Genomic DNA, 25834 nt, shown 5'->3' on the forward strand with positions numbered 1-25834 from the left:
AGTAATAATGAATGCGTGGATGCGACTGGTGCGATAGGTGCAGTCACAGACTGTACTTGAGGCTGCAGGTTCGGGGTCCCCAAGGAAGCCTGTAGCTGCTCGAAGCGGGAAGCCAGATCTTGAAGGAATCGCAACACCTGAGTCTGATTAGATTCCTGGGTTTCAAGTCTCCGAACTATGCCCTGCAAAGGATCGACTGCAGGAAGTGGCACGTCAGCTGGGTCCATGGCTGATCAAACTGTCAGGTCACCTTGAGACCAGGTGACAGATGCACCCCGTAGGGATTAGGAGTGCACCGCAAGGTTGTGGACCCTACGGCTGACTGCTGCGGACGGGGGTCAAGGTGATAGGAAGGCAGGGCTGCCAGAACACCAAGATGGATCCCACTGGGGTTAGAGCGTAAGATTCCCTGGGGCGCGGAGTCTATGAGCCAGCAGGTGTTCACCAGCGCCTCTAGTGGTGAGGATGGACTTGGCTGCAACTGGCTCCAGGTCGTGACCCCCAGGGTCCCCCAGCTCACACCCACAGTAGGCAACAGGAGGATAGGGATGGTGAGGGACAAAGCCAAGGTCGGGGCCACAAGCAGACAAGAATAGTCAGGGACACGCTAAAAGGTCAGGATCACAGGCAAACAGGGATGGTCAAAGACACGCCAAAGTCAGTAACGGAAAACAATAGAAGAGCACACGGCAGGTAACAGGAAGCTAAACACACAAAGGTTGATCAGCAGGATTGGCCTGCAGTGCACAGGTTAATATCGAGTTCTCTGATAGGAGCTAGGGTGGAGTCATGCCAGAGGATGGATTATAAAAGCAGTCAGGTGAGGGTCGGCTGGTCTCTAGAAATGAACACATGGAGAAAGGTAAGCAGACAAACTCTATTGCATAACCATGACAATCTCTCTGTCATTCTGCTCACTCATCCTATCAGCATGCTTCTTGCCAGCATTGATTGGTTACTTCTTCTGTGTTTTCAAGTCTGAGCTTTACTGTATTGGTACTTCAAGAGGCCCATACCAGGTCACATACTGCTTTAAAAATGAATCGAATGACCCATTTAGGAATTGCAGAGCTGCGTTTATTTTTTATAACCGCCCAGAAGGAGGAAGTCTAAACCAACTGAGCACACATGTGTGCACAGAGACTGGCGCAGCAGCAGGGACGGCCTGCGGCTCAGGTTGTACCGCAGCAGCCACCGAGGGGGATTCCAGGTGAGCCGTGCGATTCAGGAGCATTTGTAACGCCAAGGCAAACTGATCCATGCGGCGATCTTGCTCATCCAATCTGGAAAAAATATTACCAACAAGTGGATTGACTGCATCTTCTGAATTTATGGCCTTCGCCTACTGTCAGAAATCATGAAACAGACTGAGACAGAAGTACAATCAAATCACACTTGTTTATTAATAAAAATAAAAAGAACAAACGTAGTCAAAACATAACCAGAGTTCAGGAACCGGAACGGATAGTCAGACAACCCAAACGTCACAGAGCCAGAGATTAGCGTAGTAAAACAGCAAGCAGGATCTTGAACCAGAAGGAATGTCAGCCAAGCAAGTCTTTTAACAGGAAAGCAGGAGAGATTTTCTGTGATGTGACCAAGGCGAAGGCAGAGATCCACTGGGCCGGACAGCTTAAGTAGGCAGGACTGACGAGCAGGATATCATCAACAGCTGAATACCTGTGGAGAGATAGGAGTTGGCAATTAGCCGACAGCTGAGCGGACAGCCCTAAGAAGGAAGGGCTGAGCCCAGCCCTGATAGTGAGGGAGCATCGGAGGGGGTGTGGCGGGAGGTGGAGAGTGAGATATGATGGCGTGGGGTGGTAGTGGAGAGGAGCAGACAGCAGCCCCTCTGTCCTCCAAGGACAGTGACTGGATGGCGGGAGCAAATATGAGCCAGACTGGTATGTTAATTGTAACCCCGTGCCATGTCTCTGAGCCTGCTTTGCCCTTCTGTCCCTGAGCCATATACCAATCAGTGGGAGGGGGAAAGAGGACCTGTCATGGGGAGAGGCTTAAGAGACTGGTAACCCCACCCCCTGTCCCTGAGCCCTTCATGGTTTCTTGCACCGGGGCCCTGAAGGTTCTAGTTACGCCTCTGTAGAGAGCCACCGCCCGCCCATCATTTGACAATACCGCAGATGGGAGGCAGTTAAAAAATAAATAAAAAAGTGTCCCCCGAAGTAGATGCAACATTAGTCACGATGAACACCGGCGGCCAAACCGAAAAAAAAAGAGGTCTGCACCCGAAGCTGCCAAAGTGACAACTCTGCCGCCTAAACTAAGGGGAGGGGCCACCCAGTGACATCACTGAGTGACCCTGCCCCTTGTGAGTTCATCGACCCAGCATGCCCCCATCGATGACATCATTAGCTGGCCACCCATCGTTTATTTAATGGCAGCTATAAAGTGGAACTGTTTTTAAGCTGCTTCCGGAACGGCCGTCGCAGTTTTACTGAGGCAGGCTGTCTCCCCTACGCGAAAACCACCTTACTGTACGTGATCTCGTGGGGTCTGGATAGCAGGCGGCACGTGCGCGCCCGCTGCACAGCGGGGGTGCCGATGCTCGTAGTCAAAAGTCGCGATGACCGCCGCCCACGAGCGATCGTGCCCAGGCGAGACAGAACAGGGATGAGTGTCGGTAAACACCCACTTCCCTGTTCTGCTCTGGCAGGAGTGGCCGAACGCGTGTTCTTAATAGCTAGGAACCACGATCCGTCACTTCCTGTGGTTAGTCCCTCCCCCTTCAGCTAGAATCAACCCCCAGGGAACACAGTTAACCCCTCGAGTGCCCCGTAGTGTTAAACCCCTTCACTACCAGTGACATCTTTTCAGTAATGAGTGCATTTTTAATCGCACTGATCGCTGTATTAATGCCAATAGTTCCAAAAATGTCAAAAAGACCAAAAATGTCTAAAAGTGTCAAAATCGCTGATTGCTGCCATTACTAGTAAAAAATGTATTAAAAAAATGCCATAAAACTATCCCCTATTTTGTAGACGCTATAACTTTTGCGCAAACCAATCAATATACACTAATTATGATTTTTATTACCAAAAATATGTAGAAGAATACATATCGGCCTAAACTGAGCAAAAAAATTTTCTTATTATAAATTTTTGTGGGATATTTAGCAAAAAATATTGCGTTTTTTTTCAAAATTTACGCTTTTTTTTTGTTAATAGCGCAGGGAGGCGATCAAATACCACCAAAAGAAAGCTCTATTTGTGGGGAAAAAAGGACGTCAATTTTGTTTGGGTGCAACGACGCACGACCGCGCAATTTTCAGTTAGAACAACGCAGTGCCAAATCGCAAAAAAGTGCTCTGGTCAGGAAGGGGGTAAAATCTTTCAGGGCTGAAGTGGTTAAAAAAAAGGAATTGTCAAAAACTCCCTATGTTTTTATTTATTTTTGATACTTTTTTGATGAATGAGTAGGGTTACTATGTACCCCTATACTCATGCACATGGGGGGGGGGGATCTGAGGACTCACTGTGTTGTTGGGAAGAAGCCCTTGTCCCTATCAACATGGGACAAGGTGCTTTTTGAAGGGAAGCCACCCTTCCTCAAACCACCCTCCCCATGTTGAGGGTTATGGCCTAGCATGGTTCAGGAAAGGGGGGTGTTCTTTCGCCCCCCCCCCCCTTTCCTGACCTGCAGGGCTGCATGCTTGGATAAGGGTCTGGTATGGATTGGTGTGTGCACTCCCAGGAACCGCTGAGGAACCAATTAGAAACCCATCGCCATTCCATCTACTTAGCAGATCTCCCATAACAAGGGAGTCGCAAGAACCCTTCACTAGTTTTAGTGAAGAAAGTGTAGAACGTGGAACAGTCATTGGATTGGGTGATGCATCTAACGTTCCATTTTTTTGGATCATGGAGGTACCATTGAAGACCTGCTTAAGGGCAACCCCTCCCTACAATAAATCATTGCACCCAGAGCCACTGCCCCTCCCACCCACCCCTTGTACTGGCCCTGGTAGGACCACCCCAGACACTCCTGATCCAGAAGCTTTTATCACAAAGATACATTTCTCCAGAAACATGGACCATAACCTGAAATAAATGAAGATCCAGGGATGAGAATGATTGTCACTTATAAGGCCACAAGAGATTCGGAACCCCCCCCCCCCCAAAAAAAAACATTGAAAGCTAATTTAATAATTATATTACTATAATTGATTGATGAAGATCAACACAAAACTCCTCAAAGGCCACCCTCTGACCATCATACTCATCCTCTACATGCTTCAGCAAATCCAAAGCTGCCATATCAGTCATATATACAGATAAGCTATCGAAGGGCCACCCCCAACCCCCCCAACCCTCATACTCATTGTCCCCACATTTCCCCCTTTTTCTAGAGTCCAGAGTCAAAGCTTTCATACGTTCTGTGTTGGATTGTGTTGAAGCTCACACGGGGCTAATGACATTGTCCTTCTCATGTGGCAGTGTTTCTACTTGGAAATTGAACACTAAGGCCTGTGCACTACATCCTTGGAGGGCTACAAAGATAATCTTTCACATTGCTCTGAAAAGTCTCTTTAAGCCACATAATTATTTTTCATTTCACCTTTCTTTCACCAAGAACAGATTCATCACTTTGTATGGGATGTGTTGGGTTGGGCCTGGTTGGTTCTGTTCACATGGAATTTCCTTCTTTCATAAGCTCTCACTAAGCAAATGCTTATCTCCTTCACCCTCAGCCCATAGATGATTGGGTTGACAGTGGCAGGTAAAAGGAAGTAGATGGCGCTAACTAGGTTTTGCCCGTTGGTCGGAACAGCTGTACCCATCCGGTAAACAATGGACGACAGGAAGCCACAAGTGTAGATGAGTATGGCCACAATCAGGTGAGTGCTACATGTGTTCAAGGCCTTTCTTATAGCTTGTCCCTTCACAGTCTTCATTGTGGTACGGAGAATGTCCAAGTACGATATGAGGATGAGGCTCCCGTCCAGCACCGAGACAAAGACCCTGATCACAAGGCCGGTGATGTGCATCTTGGAGATATCTCCACATCCGAGCTTCAGGAGCACCATATTTTCACAGGCAAAGCCCTCGATGATGTTGGAGCCACAGAACTGAACTTTGGAAACAGATATGACTATGGGGCACACAAGGACGATGCTTCTGATCACACAAAGGAGGGCCAGCTGTCCCAGAAGCCGGTTGGTCATGATCTCATGGTAGCGAAGAGGTCTGCAGATCGCCATATGCCGATCAAAAGCCATCAGCAGAACCACCGCTGACTCCATAACCACTGATAGGTAGATGAAGAACATCTGCACCAGGCAACCGCCCAGAGAAATCTGATACTCGGTGAGGACCAGGCTCACCAGAAATGGAGGCAGGATGGTGTTTGTACAGGAGAGGTTCACCACGAAGAGGAGAGAGATCAGGGTGTACATCATAGACTGGAGGGTCTTCTCCACCCAGATCCGGTAGATAAGGAGACAGTTCCCAAACAGTATCGCCATGTAGACAGACAGAAATGGAATGAGGAGGAGGGCTCGGAATTCGGTGAATTCCGGGAATCCGAACAGGAAGAAACTGGTGTGGGAGGATTCAAAGGTCAGGTTAGAGATGGAGGACTTCCATAACCACATAATCCACGTGTAAGAAGTGTCTGCAAAGAAAGATGAAGGTGGTAAATAGAGGGAAGGACGACTACCCCACCCCTACAGCAACCAAGTCATTAGACGCTTTAGGATTGGAACAAGGACTACAAGCACAGGGTCAGTCCCAAATCCAGGACTACTACTACGGAAGAGCATCAGACATATTTTTCAAGTGGTTACCATGACTTGGTAAGCTTGGACAATTTTGGGCACTGTAGTTTGCCGTCATTTCATTGGTGTGCTCAATGTTAAGGCCTGACATGTTTGGTGTCCATTTACTGGCCGTGACCTCATGTTTTAAATTTGTATAAAAAAATGGGCATTATATTGTGTCCCTGTGCAATAAGATTAATTTCAGTGTAATTTTTTAATGAAAATATTGATGCCATAAGCTGTTGTGGTAATAAAAAATTTCAGCTGCCACCGTTTTATTCTCCAGGGTATCTGCTTTCAGAAAATATATCATATATGGGGGTTCTTAGTATTTTTGTAGCAGGCATTAGACGTGAAGTGGTTAAACAGCAGGAACGTAGCTCTGCCCATGGTGAGTATAATTGGGTGGTGCTGGTAGGACACACCCCTGAGTATCCCTCATCATTGGATCCTAGAATAAGGAACCTACTTCAGGTATTCATAGGGCGGCTCTGTCATTACCAACAAAACTGACCAACAGGAGGAGGCCTCCAACCTTTGGTGAGTGTGATTGGGTCATGCTGGTAGGACACACCCCTGAGTATCCCTCATCATTGGATCCTGGAGTATGCACGTACTTCAGGTATTCATAGGGCGGCTCTGTCATTACCAACAAAACTGACCAACAGAAGGTGGCCTGACCTCCAACCTTTGGTGCGTCTGTCTAGGTAACAAAGGAGCTTAGTGGTTAACATTTCTACCTGGGACACTGCAACCTCTCCCATATACTCTAGTTGTAGTGCAGGAATGAGCCCTGCTGCAAAGCATTGCATCAAAAATTGTAATTAAACGCCCCTGTTAAACAGGGGCAGAAAAATTGGGCTGCTGGTGCTGGTGCCACGACACTGCAACCTCTCCCATATACTCTAGTTGTAGTGCAGGAATGAGCCCTGCTGCAAAGCATTGCATAAAAAATTGTAATTAAAAGCCCCTGTTAAGCAGGGGCAGAAAAATTGGGCCTTAGGCACTGGTGCTGGTGCCACGACACTGCAACCTCTCCCATATACTCTAGTTGTAGTGCAGGAATGAGCCCTGCTGCAAAGCATTGCATAAAAAATTGTAATTAAAAGCCCCTGTTAAACAGGGGCAGAAAAATTGGGCCTTAGGCACTGGTGCTGGTGCCACGACACTGCAACCTCTCCCATATACTCTAGTTGTAGTGCAGGAATGAGCCCTGCTGCAAAGCATTGCATCAAAAATTGTAATTAAATGCCCCTGTTAAACAGGGGCAGAAAAATTGGGCCTTAGGCGCTGGTGCTGGTGCCACGACACTGCAACCTCTCCCATATACTCTAGTTGTAGTGCAGGAATGAGCCCTGCTGCAAAGCATTGCATCAAAAATTGTAATTAAACGCCCCTGTTAAACAGGGGCAGAAAAATTGGGCCTTAGGCACTGGTGCTGGTGCCATGACACTGCAACCTTTCCCACATACTCTAGTTGTAGTGCAGGAATGAGCCCTGCTGCAAAGCATTGCATCAAAAATTGTAATTAAATGCACCTGTTAAACAGGGGCAGAAAAATTGAGCTGGTGGCATCACCCAGAACCAAAAATGTTCTTCCAACATATCAGCGGAGGAGGAAGAGGATAGACAATCAACATAACAGGACAGTCACTCAGCATCAGCATAGGCAGTCTTGAAGGCATGTGATATTTCCAAAAAAATTATTCGGTTACATCAGCTTCGGGTGTTTGGTAGCTGTGGGTGATCCAAGACTGATTCATCTTGATGAAGGTCAGTCGATCAACTGAGTCGGTGGACAGGCACACTCTGTGATCGGTAACAAAGCCACCAGCAGCACTGAAGGTGCGCTACGAAAGAACGCTGGATGCAGGACAGGCCAGTAGCTCAATTGCATACTGTGCAAGCTCTGGCCAGTGATCCATCCTCAAGACCCAGTAAGCCAGAGGATTTTCGGTGGGAAAGGTGTCCAAGTCTGACCTTGCCCCTAGGTATTCCTGCACCATGTAAATCAGACACTGGCGATGGTTGCTGGAACCGATCATACCTTGGGGCTGCGGACTAAAAAATTGTCTGAAAGCATCAGTCAGACGGCCACCTTTTCCACCGCTCCTTCTGCCCGATGCCTCAGCAACACGTTGTCCAGGACCAGGAGTTTGTAACCTCCCAGTCTCTGGGAACGCGTTGCACGGACCTTTCTGCAAGGCCTCCCGGAGATGTCTCATCCTCTGCTCCCTCTGCGATGGCAAGATAAGGTCGGCAACCTTACCCTTGTACCATGGATCAAGGAGAGTGGCCACCCAGTAATGGTCCCTCTCCTTGATCCGAAGAATACGAGGATCCTTCCGCAGGCTTTGCAGGATCAGGGAGGCCATGCAGCGTAGGTTAGCTGAGGCATTCGGTCCGGAGTCCTCTTGGTCACTAAGGACAACATGATCCGCAGCTACCTCCTCCCAGCCACGTACAAGTCCACGGGTTTCTTGGGACTGTAAATCATCCCTACAAGACTGCTGCTGCTGCTGATGCTGAGTGCCAGCCTCCACCTCCATGCTGACACAATCATCCTCCTCCTCCTCCTCCTCCTCCTCCTCCTCCTCCTCTTCCTGTGTGATGGGTGGGACAGCAGAAACACTGTCTGGATAAAGGGGGCCTTGAGAGGCAAGGAAGTCCTCCTCTTCCTGCCTCTGTTCTGCCTCAAGTGCCCTGTCCATTATTCTATGCTCCAACAGGTGGACAAGAGGTACAGTGTCACTGATGCATGCACTGTCACTGCTCACCATCCTTGTGGCCTCCTCAAACAGTGACAGGACAGTGCATGCATCCCTGATCATGCCCCACTGGCGTGGTGAGAAAAAACCAAGCTCCCCTGACCCTGTCCTGGTGCCGTAGTCGCACAGGTACTCATTGATGGCCCTCTGCTGCGTGTGCAGCCGCTGCAGCATGGCCAACGTTGAGTTCCACCTGGTGGGCATGTCACATATAAGGCGGTTCTTGGGCAGGTTCAACTCCTTTTGGAGCTCAGCCAGCCGAGCACAGGCATTAAATGATCAGCGGAAATGCACACAGACTTTCCTGGCCTGCTTCAGGACATCCTACAAGCCCGGGTACCTGCCCAAGAACCGCTGCACCACCAGGTTAAGGACGTGAGCCACACAGGGCACATGGGTCAGTTGTCCCTGTCAGAGGGCGGAGAGGAGGTTGGTGCCATTGTCGCAAACCACCATTCCTGGCTTAAGCTGGCGTGGCGTCAACCACCTCTCGGCCTGCCCCTGCAAAGCTGACAAAATATCTGCCCCAGTGTGGCTCCTGTCCCCCAAACAAACCAGCGCAAGCACGGCATGGCATCTTTTTGCCTGCGTACTTGCGTAGCCCCTGGAACGCCTACGGAGCACCGCTGGTTCTGAGGACAGAGCACTGGAAGAGGCCATGGAGGAAAAAGAGGAGGGGGTGGAAGAGAGAGGTGTGTCACAACCAATAGTAGCATTTTGGAGGCATGGTGGCGGAACAACCTCCAACACTACTGCACCTTGTCCTGCATCCTTCCCAGCTGCCAGAAGAGTGACCCAATGGGCCGTGAAAGACAGGTAACGTCCCTGTCCATGCCTGCTGGACCATGAGTCAGCGGTAATATGCATCTTACCGCTGACCGCCCTGTCTAGCGAGGCAAGGACATTGCCTTCCACATGCCGGTAGAGAGCCGTAATCGCCTTCCGTGAGAAAAAGTGGCGTTTGGGGACCTGCCACTGAGGAACCGCACATTGTACAAACTCACGGAAGGGGGCCAAGTCTACCAACTGAAAAGGCAGCAGTTGAAGTGCTAGCAATTTAGCCAAGCTAGCATTCAACCGCTGGGCATGTGGATGGCTGGGAGTGAACTTCTTTCGACGATCCAGCAGCTGGGGCAGGGACATTTCCCTGCTATAATCGGACGTGGGTGTACTACTAGCAGAGTGCCTGGAAGCACTTGGCTGTGACACACCTAATTCTACACCTTCATTCCTCTCAGAGCAGGTTTCATAGAGGACTGAAGGTCTAGTGGGGTTGGAGATGAGGAGCAAGGAGAGGTCCGCTTTGTTCTTTGGTGTGGGTCTTTGAGGTACGCTTGCCAACGAGCTGCATGGCAGGTCAACATATGTCTGGTCAAGCATGTGGTGCCCAAGCGGCTGATGTTTTGGCCACGCAAGATACGCTTGAGACATATGTTGCAAATAGCAGCGGTGCAATCTGATGCACTCGTCTCAAAAAAAGGCCCACACCAAAGAACTTTTAGAATAACCTGCAGAGGCACCGCCCTGCACAGGCGGAGCTCTGCGGTGTGATTCAGTCAGTGTGCTTCCCCTAAGCTGGCCCCCGGAGGGCATCCTGCCTCGTTGGACATGTGCCTCCTCCTCCTCTCTCCTACCAGGCACCCACGTGGAGTCAGTGCCCTCATTATCCCCTCCCTCTTCATCGCTGGAGCAAACCTGGCAGTATGCTGCAGCTTGTGGACCATGACTGCCAGATTGCTGTCCTTCTTGAGCATCCCCTCTCTCTGCACTCACGCTACTGCCTTCCTCTAGCTGAGTATCATCATCCGAGCCTACAAAACACTGGGAATTCTCCTGGAGCATGTACCCAACACTGTGCTCAAAGAGTTCAAGAGACTCCTCAGGAGGACGTGGTGGGTCTAGGGAAGGAGTCACTGATGATGACATTGAGAGGAGGGAAGACGATGCGTTGGCAGCTGCTTTGTTAGTACCCTGAGCCTGGGTGAGAGAGGATGAGGAGGATGAAGAGGGCTTGGTCATCCACTCTACCAAGTCTTCGGCATGTTGCGGCTCAACATGTTCAGCTGCCGAAAAGAAGGACAAGCGTGTCCCATGGCCACGTGCTGATGACGATGCACCGCGTCCACGACCAGCACTGTTGTCTCTAGACACAGAGCCTGCTTGCCCTCTTTTATCGGCTTGCGCCTGTCTGCCTCTCCTTGTTGGCCTTCCAGACATGGTAATGGCCTGAAGGGAGATGGGAAAACCAGCAATTGGGTAGTGTATATTGTGCTGGAGGCACACAACACCCACTAACTCCTGCAGATGGCAGATGGCTCAGTTAGAGAAGAGCTATATAGGTGGATATAGCGGTGTATACTGTGGTCAGGGAACGCAGACAACACGCACAATCTCCTACAACTGACTGCAAGCTCTATTAAAAAAGAGCAATATAGCTAGCTATGTAGGTGGATATAACGGTGTATACTGTGGTCAGGGCACGCAGACAGCACGCACAATCTCCTACAACTGTCTGACTGCAAGCTCTATTACAAAAGAGCAATATAGCTAGCTATATAGGTGGATCTAACGGTGTATACTGTGGTCAGGGTATGCAGACAGCACGCACAATCTCCTACAACTGACTGCAAGCTCTATTACAAAAGAGCAATATAGCTAGCTATATAGGTGGATATAATGGTGTATAGTGCGGTCAGGGCACGCAGACAACAGGCACAAACTCCTGCAGATTGCTAACAGCTCAATTACAGAATAGCAAGAACGCAAAATCGGCCAATAACGAACGGTGTATACTGTGTTGAAGGTACACAGAGAACACCCACTAACTCCTACAGACGCCAACACACTACACAAGGCCGCCGCACTGGCGGCCTTATATAGTGTGGGACATGTACTACACAGCCTGAGCTATGATTGGCCACAGGCCAACGTATGTTCGACTCGAACACGAAGCTCATCCCTAGTCCCATGTCCATCCCTGTGCTCATGGATTATAGATTTCCTCACAAACAGGGATGAGCCCCAATGTCAGAGTCCAACGTAAGTTCCACTCCGACATCGGGTGTTCGGACGTTTGCCAAACAGTGAACAATATGCGCCGTTTGCGGCAATTTCAAAAGCGTGGAATGCCGTTAAAGTCTATGGGACATGAATGCGAAAATCTAAAAGTGCGATTGTGCCTGAAGGTTCTACTTCAATGTTGGTCCTCTGTATGAGACCAAGCTGTGTAAAAGTCTCACACATGTGGTATCACCATACTCAGGAGGAGTAGCAGAATGTGTTTTGGGGTGTAATTTTTGCTATATACATGCTATGCGTTAGAAACATCTTATAAATTGACAATTTTGTGTAAAAAAAAAATGCATTTTCATTTTTTTAACACATTTTCCAAAAACTTCTGGAAAAAAATAAACCGTTCAAAACACTTATTATGCCTTGTAAATTATACCTTGGGGTGTTTGCTTTCCAAAATAGGGTCATTTTGTGGGAATTTCCATTTTCCTGGTGCTCCAGGGCCTTCAAAAGTGTAATAGGTGGTTGTGAAGGTGTTACTTCAATATTGGGCCTCTGTATGTGGCCAGGCTGTGTAAATGTCTCACACATGTGGTATCGCCATACTCAGGAGGAGCAGCAGAATGTGTTTTGGGGTGTAATTTGTGGTATGCATATGCTGTGTGTGAGAAATAACCTGATAATATGACAATTTTGTAAAAAAAATGAAAAAAATCTTAATTTTGAAAAGAATTGTGGGAAAAAATGTCACAATCCATATGAGTATCCGAGTACCTGTCACAGTCCATATGAGTACCTGTGTAGTGTTTTAGCAATTGTATGTGGAATTTTTTTTTTTTAAATAACATTTTATATTTTGTTATATTTAAATAGATCTGTGGGCGTGTGCTTGGAGTATGTAGGTGTGGTTTTGTTGATAAATGTTTTATGACTGCTATAGAGAGTATGCAGATACATTTTGTTGTATGTATACAAAGACACTAAAATATATTTATACTCAGAGTCCCCCATCAGCTCACACATGCCCAGCAAGGCTGGGAGTCTGGAGAACCCGGGAAGGCAGAGGAGGGCCGGTGTCCTATCATATATGGTCCCCCATCGGATAGTGTCCGCTGTGTACTGCGCATGTCATTGGTTGATTGGACACCGGGGGTAACAATCAGCGTTGGGTTTTTAAGAGGGTAAAGGAGAGCAACTGCCCTGGGCCCCTTGACAGAGCCCCCCCTACAAAAATAATATAACAGTTATATAAAATAATACAAAATAAATATAAATAATGATAACAATAATAATCATAATAATAATAAAATATCAAATCTACAATAATATAAAATGACTTTCTTTTATGATATGCATCTTGGGAAATAATATAAAAATGATATATAATAATACAAAATAAATAAATAATAATAATAAAATATCAAATCTTCAATAATATAAAATGGCTTTCTTTTATGAAATGCATCTTGGGAAATAATATAAAAATTATATAAAATAATACAAAATAAATAAATAATAATAAAAATAATAATGTTATTTATTATTTCCAAATCTACAATAATATACAATGACTTTCTTTTATGAAATGAATCTTGGGAAATAATATAAAATAAAAAATATAAAAATGATGTAAATAATACAAAATAAATAATAATATTAATAATAATAATATAAATATTAATACAAATAATATTAATAAAAATAATAATTGTATTTATTATTCTATTAATCTAAATTATATAAAATAATACAAAATAAATAAATACATCGTAATAATAATAATAATAATAATAATAATAATAATAATAATAAAATATCAAATCTTCAATAATATAAAATGGCTTTCTTTTATGAAATGCATCTTGGGAAATAATATAAAAATTATATAAAATAATACAAAAAAAATATAAATAATAATAATAATATAAATAAAAATAAAATATCACTATAATAATATAAAATGAAATGCATCTTGGGAAATAATATAAAAATTATATAAAATAATACAAAATAAATATAAATAATAATAATAATATAAATAAAAATAAAATATCACTATAATAATATAAAATGAAATGCATCTTGGGAAATAATATAAAAATAATATAAAATAATACAAAATAAATATAAATAATAATAATATAAATAATAATAAAATATCACTATAATAATATAAAATGAAATGCATCTTAGGAAATAATATTTTTCCGACCATCGTCCTGTAAATGTTTTTGACCTGGTCTGGAATATTTGAAAGAAGACACATTTTGGCAGCACATAGAGCGCTAAGACTGCATCTCCCCAGAATGATGGGGTGTGGTGCACTCTGAAGGGCCCCCCAAACCTGAAGTTCCCCAGCCCCCCTTCCCCCCAAGATCTAAATCTGGCCCTAGGTAGAGCAGCCGGGGGGAGGCTGTACTGGAGACCGGAGGGGGGGTTGTGGATATCGGGGAGAAACAAAGACTGGATGCCAACCTAAAGACCCGTGTGAGAGCTCACTGACCCCCCTTTGAGCCAGATAAGGTCTTGCAGTGGGTGCAGATTTGGCCCCGTGGGGGGGGGGGGGTGGGGCAGGGCCACAGTTTGGAGACCCCTGGCTTAGAAGATAGATTTTTATGTGTTGGTCAGCAATGGCCCCCATAACAGTCTCTAATAACCTGAAAGTCACTCACCTGAGCTCCTCCGGGGGGGGGGGGGGGCGCCATTCCACCCTCCTCACTGGTCACATGATCCTCTGAATACCAGGACCAAGATGATGTCCGGTGATGTCCTGAGGACGGGTTATTCCACACCGTACCGCTGCACCAGTACCTGCACTGAGTATTGTACATCAATTCACAGCAACTGAGAGCAAAATACACTCCCTATGATAGGAGACAGAAGATAAACTGCATTGTGTGTAATGGCTTCTCTGTACAGCCCTGCAGTATATGTCAGAGCTATATATAAAGAGCTGTAGAGAAGTGTATCCCTGGTGTCATTGTGGAATATATTGATAATAATGATGTAGGTGTATTATGTATTGATAAGCGGGGCTCTCACCTTTCTCCTGTTTTTCAGGGTTCGTTTAGAAATGATTTGGACTTCTTGTAGAGATGATTTGGGGTTCTTGTTGAGATGATTTGGGCTTCTTGTAGAGATGATTTGGGCTTCTTGTAGAGATGATTTTGGGGTTCTTGTAGAGATGATTTGGACTTCTTGTAGAGATGATTTGGGCTTCTTGTAGAGATGATTTGGACTTCTTGTAGAGATGATTTGAGGTTCCTGTAGAGATGATTTGGGGTTCTTGTAGAGATGATTTGGGGTTCTTGTAGAGATGATTTGAGGTTCCTGTAGAGATGATTTGGGCTTCTTGTAGAGATGATTTGGGGTTCTTGTAGAGATGATTTGAGGTTCCTGTGGAGATGATTTGGGGTTCTTGTAGAGATGATTTGAGGTTCCTGTGGAGATGATTTGGGGTTCTTGTAGAGATGATTTGGGGTTCTTGTAGAGATGATTTGGGCTTCTTGTAGAAATGATTTGGACTTCTTGTAGAGATAATTTGAGGTTCTTGTAGAGATGATTTTGGGGTTCTTGTAGAGATGATTTGGACTTCTTGTAGAGATGATTTTGGGGTTCTTGTAGAGATGATTTTGGGGTTCTTGTAGAGATGATTTGGGCTTCTTGTAGAGATGATTTGGGGTTCTTGTAGAGATTATTTTGGCTTCTTGTAGAGATGATTTGGGCTTCTTGTAGAGATGTTTGAGGTTCTTGTAGAGATGATTTGGACTTCTTGTAGAGATGTTTGGGGTTCTTGTAGAGATGATTTGGACTTCTTGTAGAGATGATTTGAGGTTCTTGTAGAGATGATTTGGGGTTCTAATATAGATGATTTGGGCTTCTTGTAGAGATGTTTGGGGTTCTAGTAGAGATGATTTGGGGTTCTAGTAAAGATGATTTGGGCTTCTTGTAGAGATGATTTGAGGTTCTTGTAGAGATGATTTGGGGTTCTAATATAGATGATTTGGGCTTCTTGTAGAGATGATTTGGGGTTCTTGTAGAGATGATTTGACTTTCTTGTAGAGATGATTTGGGCTTCTTGCAGAGATGATTTGAGGTTCTTGTCCAGATGATTTGAGGTTCTTGTAGAGATGATTTGGGCTTCTTGCAGAGATGATTTGAGGTTCTTGTAGAGATGATTTGAGGTTCTTGTCCAGATGATTTGAGGTTCTTGTAGAGATGATTTGGGCTTCTTGCAGAGATGATTTGAGGTTCTTGTAGAGATGATTTGAGGTTCTTGTCCAGATGATTTGAGGTTCTTGTAGAGATGATTTGGGCTTCTTGCAGAGATGATTTGAGGTTCTTGTAGAGAGGATTTGGACTTCTTGTAGAGATGATTTGGACTTCTTGTAGAGATGATTTGGACTTCTTGTAGAGATGATTTGGGGTTCTAATATAGATGATTTGGGCTTCTTGTAGAGATGTTTGGGGTTCTTGTAGAGATGATTTGGGGTTCTAGTAGAGATGATTTGGGGTTCTAGTAGAGATGATTTGGGCTTCTTGTAGAGATGATTTGAGGTTCTTGTAGAGATGATTTGGGGTTCTTGTAGAGATGATTTGGGGTTCTTGTAGAGATGATTTGGGGTTCTTGTAGAGATGATTTGAGGTTCTTGTAGAGATGATTTGGGCTTCTTGTAGAGATGATTTGGGGTTCTTGTAGAGATGATTTGGGGTTCTTGTGGAGATGATTTGACTTTCTTGTAGAGATGATTTGGGCTTCTTGCAGAGATGATTTGAGGTTCTTGTCCAGATGATTTGAGGTTCTTGTAGAGAGGATTTGGACTTCTTGTAGAGATGATTTGGGCTTCTTGTAGAGATGATTTGGGCTTCTTGTAGAGATGATTTGAGGTTCTTGTAGAGATGATTTGAGGTTCTTGTAGAGAGGATTTGGACTTCTTATAGAGATGATTTGGGGTTCTTGTAGAGATGATTTGGGTTCTCGGTAGTTGTAGATATTTTCTTTGTTGTGCTCTGTAGATTCTCCGGCACTATTTATGAAATGTTGAATATTCCCGGGAGGACGGACTCCTGATATCTCAGAGCTCATTAATCCTCCTCTCTCCTCCCAGAGATCCCATAATACATCCCTGACCTCTGACCCCATCCTCACACCTCTAGGGTCCCTTTTTATAGATATTGTCCTCTCCTGAAAAATAATCACAAAATCTAACAATTAAAATAATGAAACGTAATGTACAAAATCTGTGTCTGATCATTAAATGATGGATTTGTGGTGATAAATTACTTTGGATTTTTATTGGTGGAAAATAACGAGATAAAAACAAATGCGCAATCGAAAAGATAGAAAAATAAACTAAATACATAAAAACAGAAGAACAAAATTTTCTGTATTATTAGGAAAACTCCCATGCAATACTTCTTTTCTGTCACTAGGTGTCCTCAGTCTGGCAGCCAGCATCAATCAACCTACTTCCTCTGATCCCAGCTCTTCCAAAAACCACCCCCAGCCTTTGATTGGACAGTGAAAGGAGAAGCAGCACAGCAGTGAGCTCATCTCTCTGTCACTCAGCTCATTCATCCTATCAGCATGCTTCTTGCATGCATTGATTGGCTCCTTCTGCTGCTTCTGTGTCTCCCAGGCTGAGCTCTGCTGTATTGATACTTCAAGAGGCCAATACCAGTCACATACTGTTTTAAAAATTAATTGAATGACTGATTTAAGAATCTCAGAGCTGCATTTATTCGGGTCTCTTATATCCGCCCAGAAGGAGGAAGTCTAAACCAACTGAGCACACATGTGGCAAGGTGATTGTCCAATCAAATGGCTGTAGATGGAACGCTATAGGAATCTATAGGTGGACAAAGAGATATATTGTATATCAGGGCTCAAAATTTCAAGTCCTGAGCTACTAGCCATGGCCTCAAGGGTTACTCACCACCAGTTGCCCCGCCCCTAAACACGCCCTCATAAATTATGTAATGAAGGCGAGTGTTTTTTTTGAGGGCTGGTATATATTGTGTGTATTGTATTATATGAAGGTATTCAAAGAGAATAACACCATATATGGCCAAACATTTGTTGACACCTAACCATCACACCTATGGAGCTTAGTGGGCATTCCAAAACTATGGCCAATAATATGGAGTTATCCCAACTCATGGTCATTAATATGGAATCGCCCCAACCCATGGCCATTAATATGGAGTCGCCCCACCTTCCATGGCCATTAAAATGGCGTTGCCTCACCTCCCATGGCCATTAATATGGCATTGCCCCCACCTCCCATGGCCATTAATATGGCGTTGCCCCATCTCCCATGGCCATTAATATGGATTTAACCCACTTTCCATGGCCATTAATATGGCGTCTCTCCACCCAATGGCCATTAATATGGAGTTATCCCACCTCCCATGGTCATTAATATGAAGTGACCCCAACCCATGCCCATTAATATGGAGTCATCACACTTCCCATGGCCATTAATATGGAGTGGCCCCACCTCCCGTGACCATTAATATGGAGTCCCCCACCCCATGGTCATTAATATGGCGTCCCCCACCATGGCCATTAGTATGGAGTGTCCCGCCCCGTGGCCATTAATATGGAGTGGCCCCACCTCCCATGGCCATTAATATGGAGTTATCCCACCTCCCATGGTCATTAATATGGAGTCCCCCACCATGGCTATTAATATGGAGACCCTCCACCTCCCATGGCCATTAATAGGGAGTCCTCCCACCCCATGGCCATTAATATGGAGTCCTCCTACCCCATAGTCACTAATATGGTTTTGCCCCACCATGGCCATTAATAAGGAGTCCCCTACCATGGCCATTAATATGGAGTCCCCCCTACCTCCCATGGCCATTAATATGGAGTGGCCCCGCCTCCCATGGCCATTAATATGGAGTGGCCCCGTCTCCCATGGCCATTAATATGGAGCCCCCCACCCCATGGCCATTAATATGGAGCCCCCCACCCCATGGCCATAATATGGAGCCTCCCACCCCATGGCCATAATATGGAGTGTTCCACCATGGCTATTTATATAAAGTCCCCCCACCCCATGGCCAAAGATATGGAGTCCCTCCAGTCCATTACCATTAATATGGAGTCCCCCTCACCCAATTACCATTAACATGGAATCAGCCCACCTCCCAAATGGTGTAAAATAGAGTCCCCCACCCCATGGCCGATAATTTGGAGACCCCCCCAACCCATTGCTGTTAATGTTGCATTTCCCCACCCTATGGCTATTAATATGGAGCCCTCAATGACCATTAATATGGAGTTGCCTCCCCCTCTCCCAAGGCCATTAATATGGAGTTGTCTCCTTTGTAGCTATAATATCCTCCACTCTTCTAGAAAGATTTTTCATACGATTTCGGAGGGAGTCTGCCGGAGTTTGTGTCCATTTGTGAGGTCAGGTACTGATATTAGATGAGAGGACTTTGCTCATAATCAGCATTCCAATTCATCCCAAAGCTGTTCAGTAGGGTTGAGGTCAGAGGTCAGAGCTCGTTGGATATCCCATTCCAAACCATAGCCATTATTATGGGATGTCTACCCTTTGTGGCAACTTCACACATCTGGGAAGACTTTCCTCAGAAATGTCTAACTCATCCCAAAGGGGATCATTAGGATTGAGGTCAGGGCTCTGTGCAGGACACTTGAGTTCCTCCACATCAAGCCCATCATGTCTTTATGAAGCTGGCTCTACTCGTTTGGGAAGACTTTCCACAAGATTTTGGAGGGTGCCTGTGGGAATTTGTGTCCATTTGTGAGGTCAGGTACCGATGTTGGATGAGAAGACCGGGCTCACCATTGGTGTTCCAAACGTGTTCATTAGGGATGAGGTCAGGGCTCTGTGCAGGACATTGGAGTTCCTTCACACCAAACTGGTCACACCATGTCTTTATGGAGCTTGCTCTACTCTTCTGGAAAGGCTTCCCACAAAATGTATGTCTGTGGGAATTTGTGTCCAGTCAGTCAAAGGAACATTTGTGAGGTCAGGTACTGATGTTGGATGAGAAGACCTAGCTCACCATCAGTGTTCCGATTCATCCCAAAGATATTCAGTAGGATGGGGCACTGATGAAGTGGCACGAATATTCCACACTTATGGGTACTGATCGGTGGTACTGATATGTGGCACTGATAAACACTGATAGGCAGCACTGATAGGTGGCACTGGGCACAGATAGGCGGCACTGGTGGGCACAGATAGGCAGCAGTGGTGGGCACAGATAGGCGGCATGGATAGGTGGCACTGATGAGCTGCATTGATGGGCAGCAGTGATGGGCATTGATGGGCATCACTGATAGCCAGCACTGACTGGCATCACTAATGGCCACTGATTGGTGGCACTTGTGGGCACTGATTGCTGGCAATTGTGGGCACTGGTTGACACTGATTGCTGGCAGTGGTGGGCAATCATTTCTGGCACTGGGGGACACTTAATTGTAATCAGTGCCCTGATTACATACCTAGCTGTCCCCTGTGAGTGTCAGTGCGAGGCGAGGAGAGCCGATCACCGGCATCTCCGTGTTTACATGTGACCGGCTGTGATTGGACACAGCCGGTCACATGGTTAATGAACCACGGGCGCGGCTCTTTACACAGTTTGAAGACGTACCGTGTCCTAGCAACACAGCGCGGCCGTGCTGCCCACCCCCCGGGGGCATGTGAGAGCGGTCATTATGGGACAGCCATGCTGGAATAGAAAAGGGGTCTCCACCAAACTGTTACCACAAGGCTGGAAGAGCGCAAATGTCTTTGTATGATGGAGTATTACCAGGACCCTTCACTGAAGATAATGGTGTACCTGAGCGGAAGGGGTGCAGCCTATCCTGGCTACAACCAGGGTATCCTAGAACTGCTTGCATCTCCCATAGCTTTGGACTGTTGCAATGCCCTACCGGACCCCAGGCACAGTAAGAAGCTCTTCCAGGCTTCTTCTTGGCTCTGAAGTCCAAGAGGTTGCTTGGGAGAATCTCTCCCCACTCCAACTTGCCGTTTCGAATCGTGCTCCAGGTACCAACACTGCTTAGGGCAGTGGCCTAACTAGAATCTTCAGTGCAAGAAACAATCAAGGGCCCCATGACCCCTGGCTGGGGCCCTCCTCTCTGAGCCTGGTGGTGGAATGCCAGGACCCAGTCACAAGTGCAACCTTTGTGACCCTGGTAGTTTCGCCAAGGGTGTCAGTAGTTTTGTTATTTTATTTTTTTATGTTTTTATTTTCTATCTCTGCGTCCTCAGCAGCACAGAATGAATGGACAGGAATAGCTCTGTACAGAGGCTTCCTGTTCATTCACATACTGAAGCCCTTTTCTATGTTTTTTATGTTTACTATGTTTCAGGTATAAACAGAGTCAATGATCGGTATGGATCACTGACTCTATTCATTCAGACAGGGAAAAAGCCCCTTCCTTCTTTCTCCACCCTGACCCATCGAGGGGAGGGGGGAACCCAGCAGAGCTGTGGGGGAGGGGGTTGGGGGGGTTTGTCAGGTGAGAGCACAGGGGGGGTGGAGAGCACACAGGGGGCAGCATAAAATAGCAGGATAGGAGGAGTGGAGGGGGCCACTGCTTATAGAAGAACTGATCTCTATATGCCCGCTTCCCCTCCTCTCCCTGCTGCAGGCATTCAGCAGCATTATTGGGCCAGGTCGCAAATGCAACCCCTGCGACCTCTGTAGGTACGCCCCCCCCCCCCCCCCCCCCGGCTCAGAGGATGTGCTTTTTCCAGCTCACTACTAAAGATAAAATAGTAACCTGTAAATATACAAAGAAGAAACGCGGCATAAATTGCTGCAATCTTTTGGGTGGAGCGACTTATTCATTTGTATTGTGGCTTTCTCTACATAAAGGACATAACGAGGCAAACATGATGTTAGGTTTAGGGTTAAGGTTTCCCCTTGAAGAACAAGGTTAGTAGTCAGGGATTGGAATAGAGACCTCCTCCAAAGGTCAAAGGTCAGCGGGCGTGTCCCTAGAGGTCAAAGGTCAAGAGGCGTGGCTGGCCCACCCCCACCAAAACACCAAAGTGTTCCGCCTACCCCAACTAAGTCAGGGAACTCTAAAGACATGCTGGTAGGTTGATCTCATCCTGGCTAAATTGACCCAAGTACAGTGGTCATCGATCCTGTCCTCGGGGCCCACTAACAGGCCAGGTTTTATGTATTACCTTGGGGGGAGATGCCGACTAGAATACGGCAATCCTGGCCTGTTAGTGGGCCCTGAGCAGGGCTGGACTGGGACAAAAATTTGGCCTTGGACTTCATCATGACCAGCCCACTTTAATTTTGAGTGTCTCCATCAGACCTTCCCCTTACATCAGAGTGTCCTCCCTCTCTTCCCCCTCCCACATGTACTCACAGTTTTGAAGGCAGCTTCTCATTCCTCTCTCCAGCCATGTGATAAGGGACAAGTGATAAGGGGAGAGAGGATGGAACGCCTGCCAGCTGTCTATCTCCCCCTGCAGGCTGGAGGGAGCAGAAGGCCTAATGTTCTCTCCAGTAAGTGACGGCAGCTGCTCCGCCTAACAGGAGCGAAATCACGACCACTCACTGTCAGAGAGGAGCGGCTCCAGGACTGCACCTGACCGGCCCACTGAGCCATCGGCCCCCCGGGAAACTCCCTGTAGTCCCGATGGCCAGTACATGCCTGGCCCTGAGGACAGGGTTGATGACCACTGCCCTAGTATATGTATGAATGTGTGCCACTTGGTAGCCCTTCTGCACAGGCTGCCTGTCCTTTGCCTTCCATCCAAGGGAGTAGGCATAAGTTAGCACCACTTTCAGGGAAGTCCTGCCCCTGGGTGCATCAAGTATGTTGGGCTGCCTTGTTCTTGTTATAAATCAGGAGCCGGGTGGTTTGGAGTACAAAGTTTGATGAAAAAATGGTAACCTACAGACAGCCAGCATGTAGATAGCAGGCTAGTGTTGGATTGCACCCTTTAGGGGTAGTCCTGGAGCAAGCAAGGGGAGATTGCCCATTTCACGAAACCTACAGCAAAAAGGGATAGCGGCAGAGCTGGTCACCTTCCCTTTTTAAGCTTGAAATTGCAACAATTTAACATCGTCGTAATGGTCTCATGGGGAGAAGGAGGCGTTGTGCAACTCTATTGGAAAGACCTTTGTTCATGTTCACAGTAAGATATTTGAAGTGGCTGACCACGTGAATATTCATTTATTTCGTGAGGTGAAATCGCCTCGGGACAGGAGTACATGACTAACCAAGATGAGGAAGATTCCTCCATCACATAGGTGTTTGGTATCCCCTCTGTTGCAGGAGTTCGGTGGGAGGTGCCCTTGGCCAACATGACCATTGCTGATGGCGAATTAGGGCCCTGCTTACAAGTGCCCTCTGTTAACAGATCTCCTTCACCCCCATGCCATAGATAATTGGATTGGTGGCAGCAGGAAGCGTTAGGAAGTAGATGGTGCTGGTCAGGCTTTGGACGTATAAAGACACCAAGGTCCTAAGTGGTAGACGAAGGGCGGACAAGACACCACTTGTGTGAACTGTGAGGCCCCCAGTCACAGCTCAGTGAGGCTCGAAGCTCCAAAATGCTGGAGGAGAAAAAAAAATCAATTCTCTATAGAGAAGGTTCACACCTCCACTCCAAGTTGTCTGAAAAAGGTCCTGGAGCTTTTGTTGTAGCTCGGATTGGGCAGATTTGTGCGTTTTTGAAGAATTTTTTGGTCTATGGAAATACATGGAAATGCTTGATTTGAGTGTGTTTTTTTAAGCATTGTAGCACATTTCGCTGCATGTTTTTGAGTGTTTTTTCTGCTCAAATGCAATAATTAAAAACAATTATAAAAAATAATAAAAAAAAAATTATAATAATAAATAAATATTAAATGAAATAAATAAATAATTAAAATAAATAAATAAAACAAATAAAAATCCCCTAACTCCAACCCTTTACATGAACTAGGGATGCCCCAAAACCTTTTTTTTTTTAAATGAGTACGAGTACCAATACTTTTTTTTTTTTTTTTTTTTTAGTACTGGCCAATACCAATTACCGATACCTACAGGTAACTGTTTGGTTTACACTTCAGCTGTCAGCAATGGTACACAGCATTGGACAGTTATTTACAAATGAAATACAATTATTTTTTTTATTTTTTTTTAGATTTTGCACTTTTTTTTCAACGTGAAACATGTAAATAGATGTTAAAGATGTAAAAAATATTCATGAACAAAGCAAACACAAAAAAGTTTTAATTGGGGCGTGGCCTGGCACCGGACAAGAATGGCAGCTTGATTGCAGAGCTCCGCCGCCCAGACAACCATTCTTGCCTCAATCAGCGGGACGAACAATCCATAATCCGGCCACGATGACCGGGAGAAACCCCTCAGGCTCCCGACCGCAGCCAGACCCGGCCACACAGCTAAGCCGGAACATCCCCGCGATGTTCCGCACACAAGCGCAGGGAGACATGCAGGCCGCATCCCAGGCCTCGTAGCGGCGTACGGCGGGACCCGATCTGATCCTTCAGGCGCCTCTGCTCCAGGTACCTCTCCTTCACACACCTCTCCCCTACTGTGTCTCTCAGACCTCCAGAAAGTGGCGATGGACATAAAAAACACCTTATTTGCGGCCATAACTGACTTAAAAACAGATATCAGGGCTGTTGCTAGCAGGCTGGAGCAGGTGGAAACAGCCACCATGACACATGGGACAGCCATACATCAAGTACAAAGGGTAGTCAATGTTCATGCTCAACATTTGATCGAGATGCACAGGCACATGGAGCACCTTGATAATAGGGGTCGCAGACGCAATCTGAGGGTGAGGGGTATCCCAGAGACAGTGGAGGGACCCCAGTTGCAATCCGTAGTGTGGGCTATCTTCAACACGCTGCTGGGGAGACCGCCTGATGCCCCAGTGGAGATGGAAAGGTGCCACAGGGCTCTCAGACCAAGGGATAGGGATACTGACCCCCCTAGAGATGCAGTCTGCTGCCTAGTTGACTTCACGCAAAAAGAGGAGATACTGCGCCTGGCCCGCAATCATGAGAACATAATGGCGCACGCATACAACTATTCCAAGATTTGTCTACAATCACCTTGCAGCATAGGAGGGAACTGCGCCCACTCCTGCAGACTCTCCATGAACGACGCATAGCCTATCGATGGAAATTTCCATTTTGTTTGCAGGCGACATCAGGAAATCGCACAGCGCAGCTGAGAACCCCAGCTGATTTGCATCCCTTTTGTGAATCCTTAGGCATTCCTGTGACGGAAGTTCCTGACTGGTACAGCGCATTCATCCAACCTGATCCATGGATCCCCACACTGCCAGAGGGCACCCCGCGCACACAAAGACACAGCCAGAGGAGACGCAGAACGTCGGCCAACTCCCCGCCAAGGATGCGTGGAGATATGGAAACTGAGGAGAGCCCACGAACCTCACCATCATCTGTACGACGCAGAATGGATCGCTAGCTGTGTACTCTATGGTCTGGTGAGGCTTTTCCTATTATTCTTGCAGAACTACCTCTTTTTTGGAGACTATTCCCCTGGGGCCTTCTGATTACCCTTTTTTTTTTTTTTTTTTCTTCTCTCCCAAAAGGGGGGAGTAGTATTATCCTCCCAATCGAGACTGAGCTGCAGGGCTGACAGAATTGCGAGCAAGAGGTTCACTACATGCTAACTTTAATCCCATACCTCCAGCAGGTGGAGGTCTTAGGCTTCCTACAACAAGTGCATAATTTTTCCCCTCTTTTGTTTTGTCCCCTCCCTCCTTTTTATTTTTTTATTTTTTTTTTATTTCTTACTAATATGTGGTACCCTGAACCCCCAGACCCAATCTGATCACCCAGTATCAGATCACGGCAATCTTGGTGTAAGGGGCTCTATCCACAGGTCATATGAACTACCAAGACCAGGCCTCTCCGGCACAGGAGGATAGCACATGGGTCGCCCAGACTGCCACCAGTAAATGGGTTGCGAATACTCCCATATGGGGGGTTCATGTGTCCTTTGCAGCACAATACATGCAGGCTGAGAGGCCATACACCTGGCAGCCATCATGGAGGAGACACAAGACCTATCCTTCTCCCCTCCCCCCCCCTTCTTTTTTTTTTATTTTTTTATTTTTTTTTCCTCTCCCTAATGGCCCCATCCAACTAGTCTCGCAAGTGTCTGAACTACCATCTTACCATATTTTTTTTTTTTTTTCTCTCATCTTGCTTGAGATAGTTGTTCAAAATGTTTAACTGTTTGTTTAGCTCTGTGGTTCAAAAGGTGCTGTTCTCTCCT

The 25834-nt window shown here is 46.3% G+C and overlaps 1 protein-coding gene across 1 annotated transcript; it reads right to left on the reverse strand.

The window, feature by feature from the left end:
• Positions 1 to 3643: 3643 nt before the first annotated feature.
• LOC143956828 (olfactory receptor 52K1-like) lies at positions 3644 to 5622 on the reverse strand. Its single transcript, XM_077467003.1, has one exon. The coding sequence runs from the start codon at positions 5609 to 5611 to the stop codon at positions 4601 to 4603; it is 1011 nt and encodes a 336-aa protein (XP_077323129.1). The 5' UTR covers positions 5612 to 5622; the 3' UTR covers positions 3644 to 4600.
• Between the last annotated feature and the right edge of the window lie 20212 nt (positions 5623 to 25834).

This window comes from Lithobates pipiens, unplaced genomic scaffold, assembly GCF_037356315.1.
Source record: "Lithobates pipiens isolate NorthernLeopardFrog02 unplaced genomic scaffold, aLitPip1_a1.2 Scaffold_41, whole genome shotgun sequence".
In the NCBI taxonomy this organism is placed as follows: domain Eukaryota; kingdom Metazoa; phylum Chordata; class Amphibia; order Anura; family Ranidae; genus Lithobates; species Lithobates pipiens.

Bases quoted from the DNA above. Each gene is read 5' to 3' on its own strand.
- LOC143956828 (XM_077467003.1), bottom strand. From the start codon at position 5,611: ATGTGGTTATGGAAGTCCTCCATCTCTAACCTGACCTTTGAATCCTCC.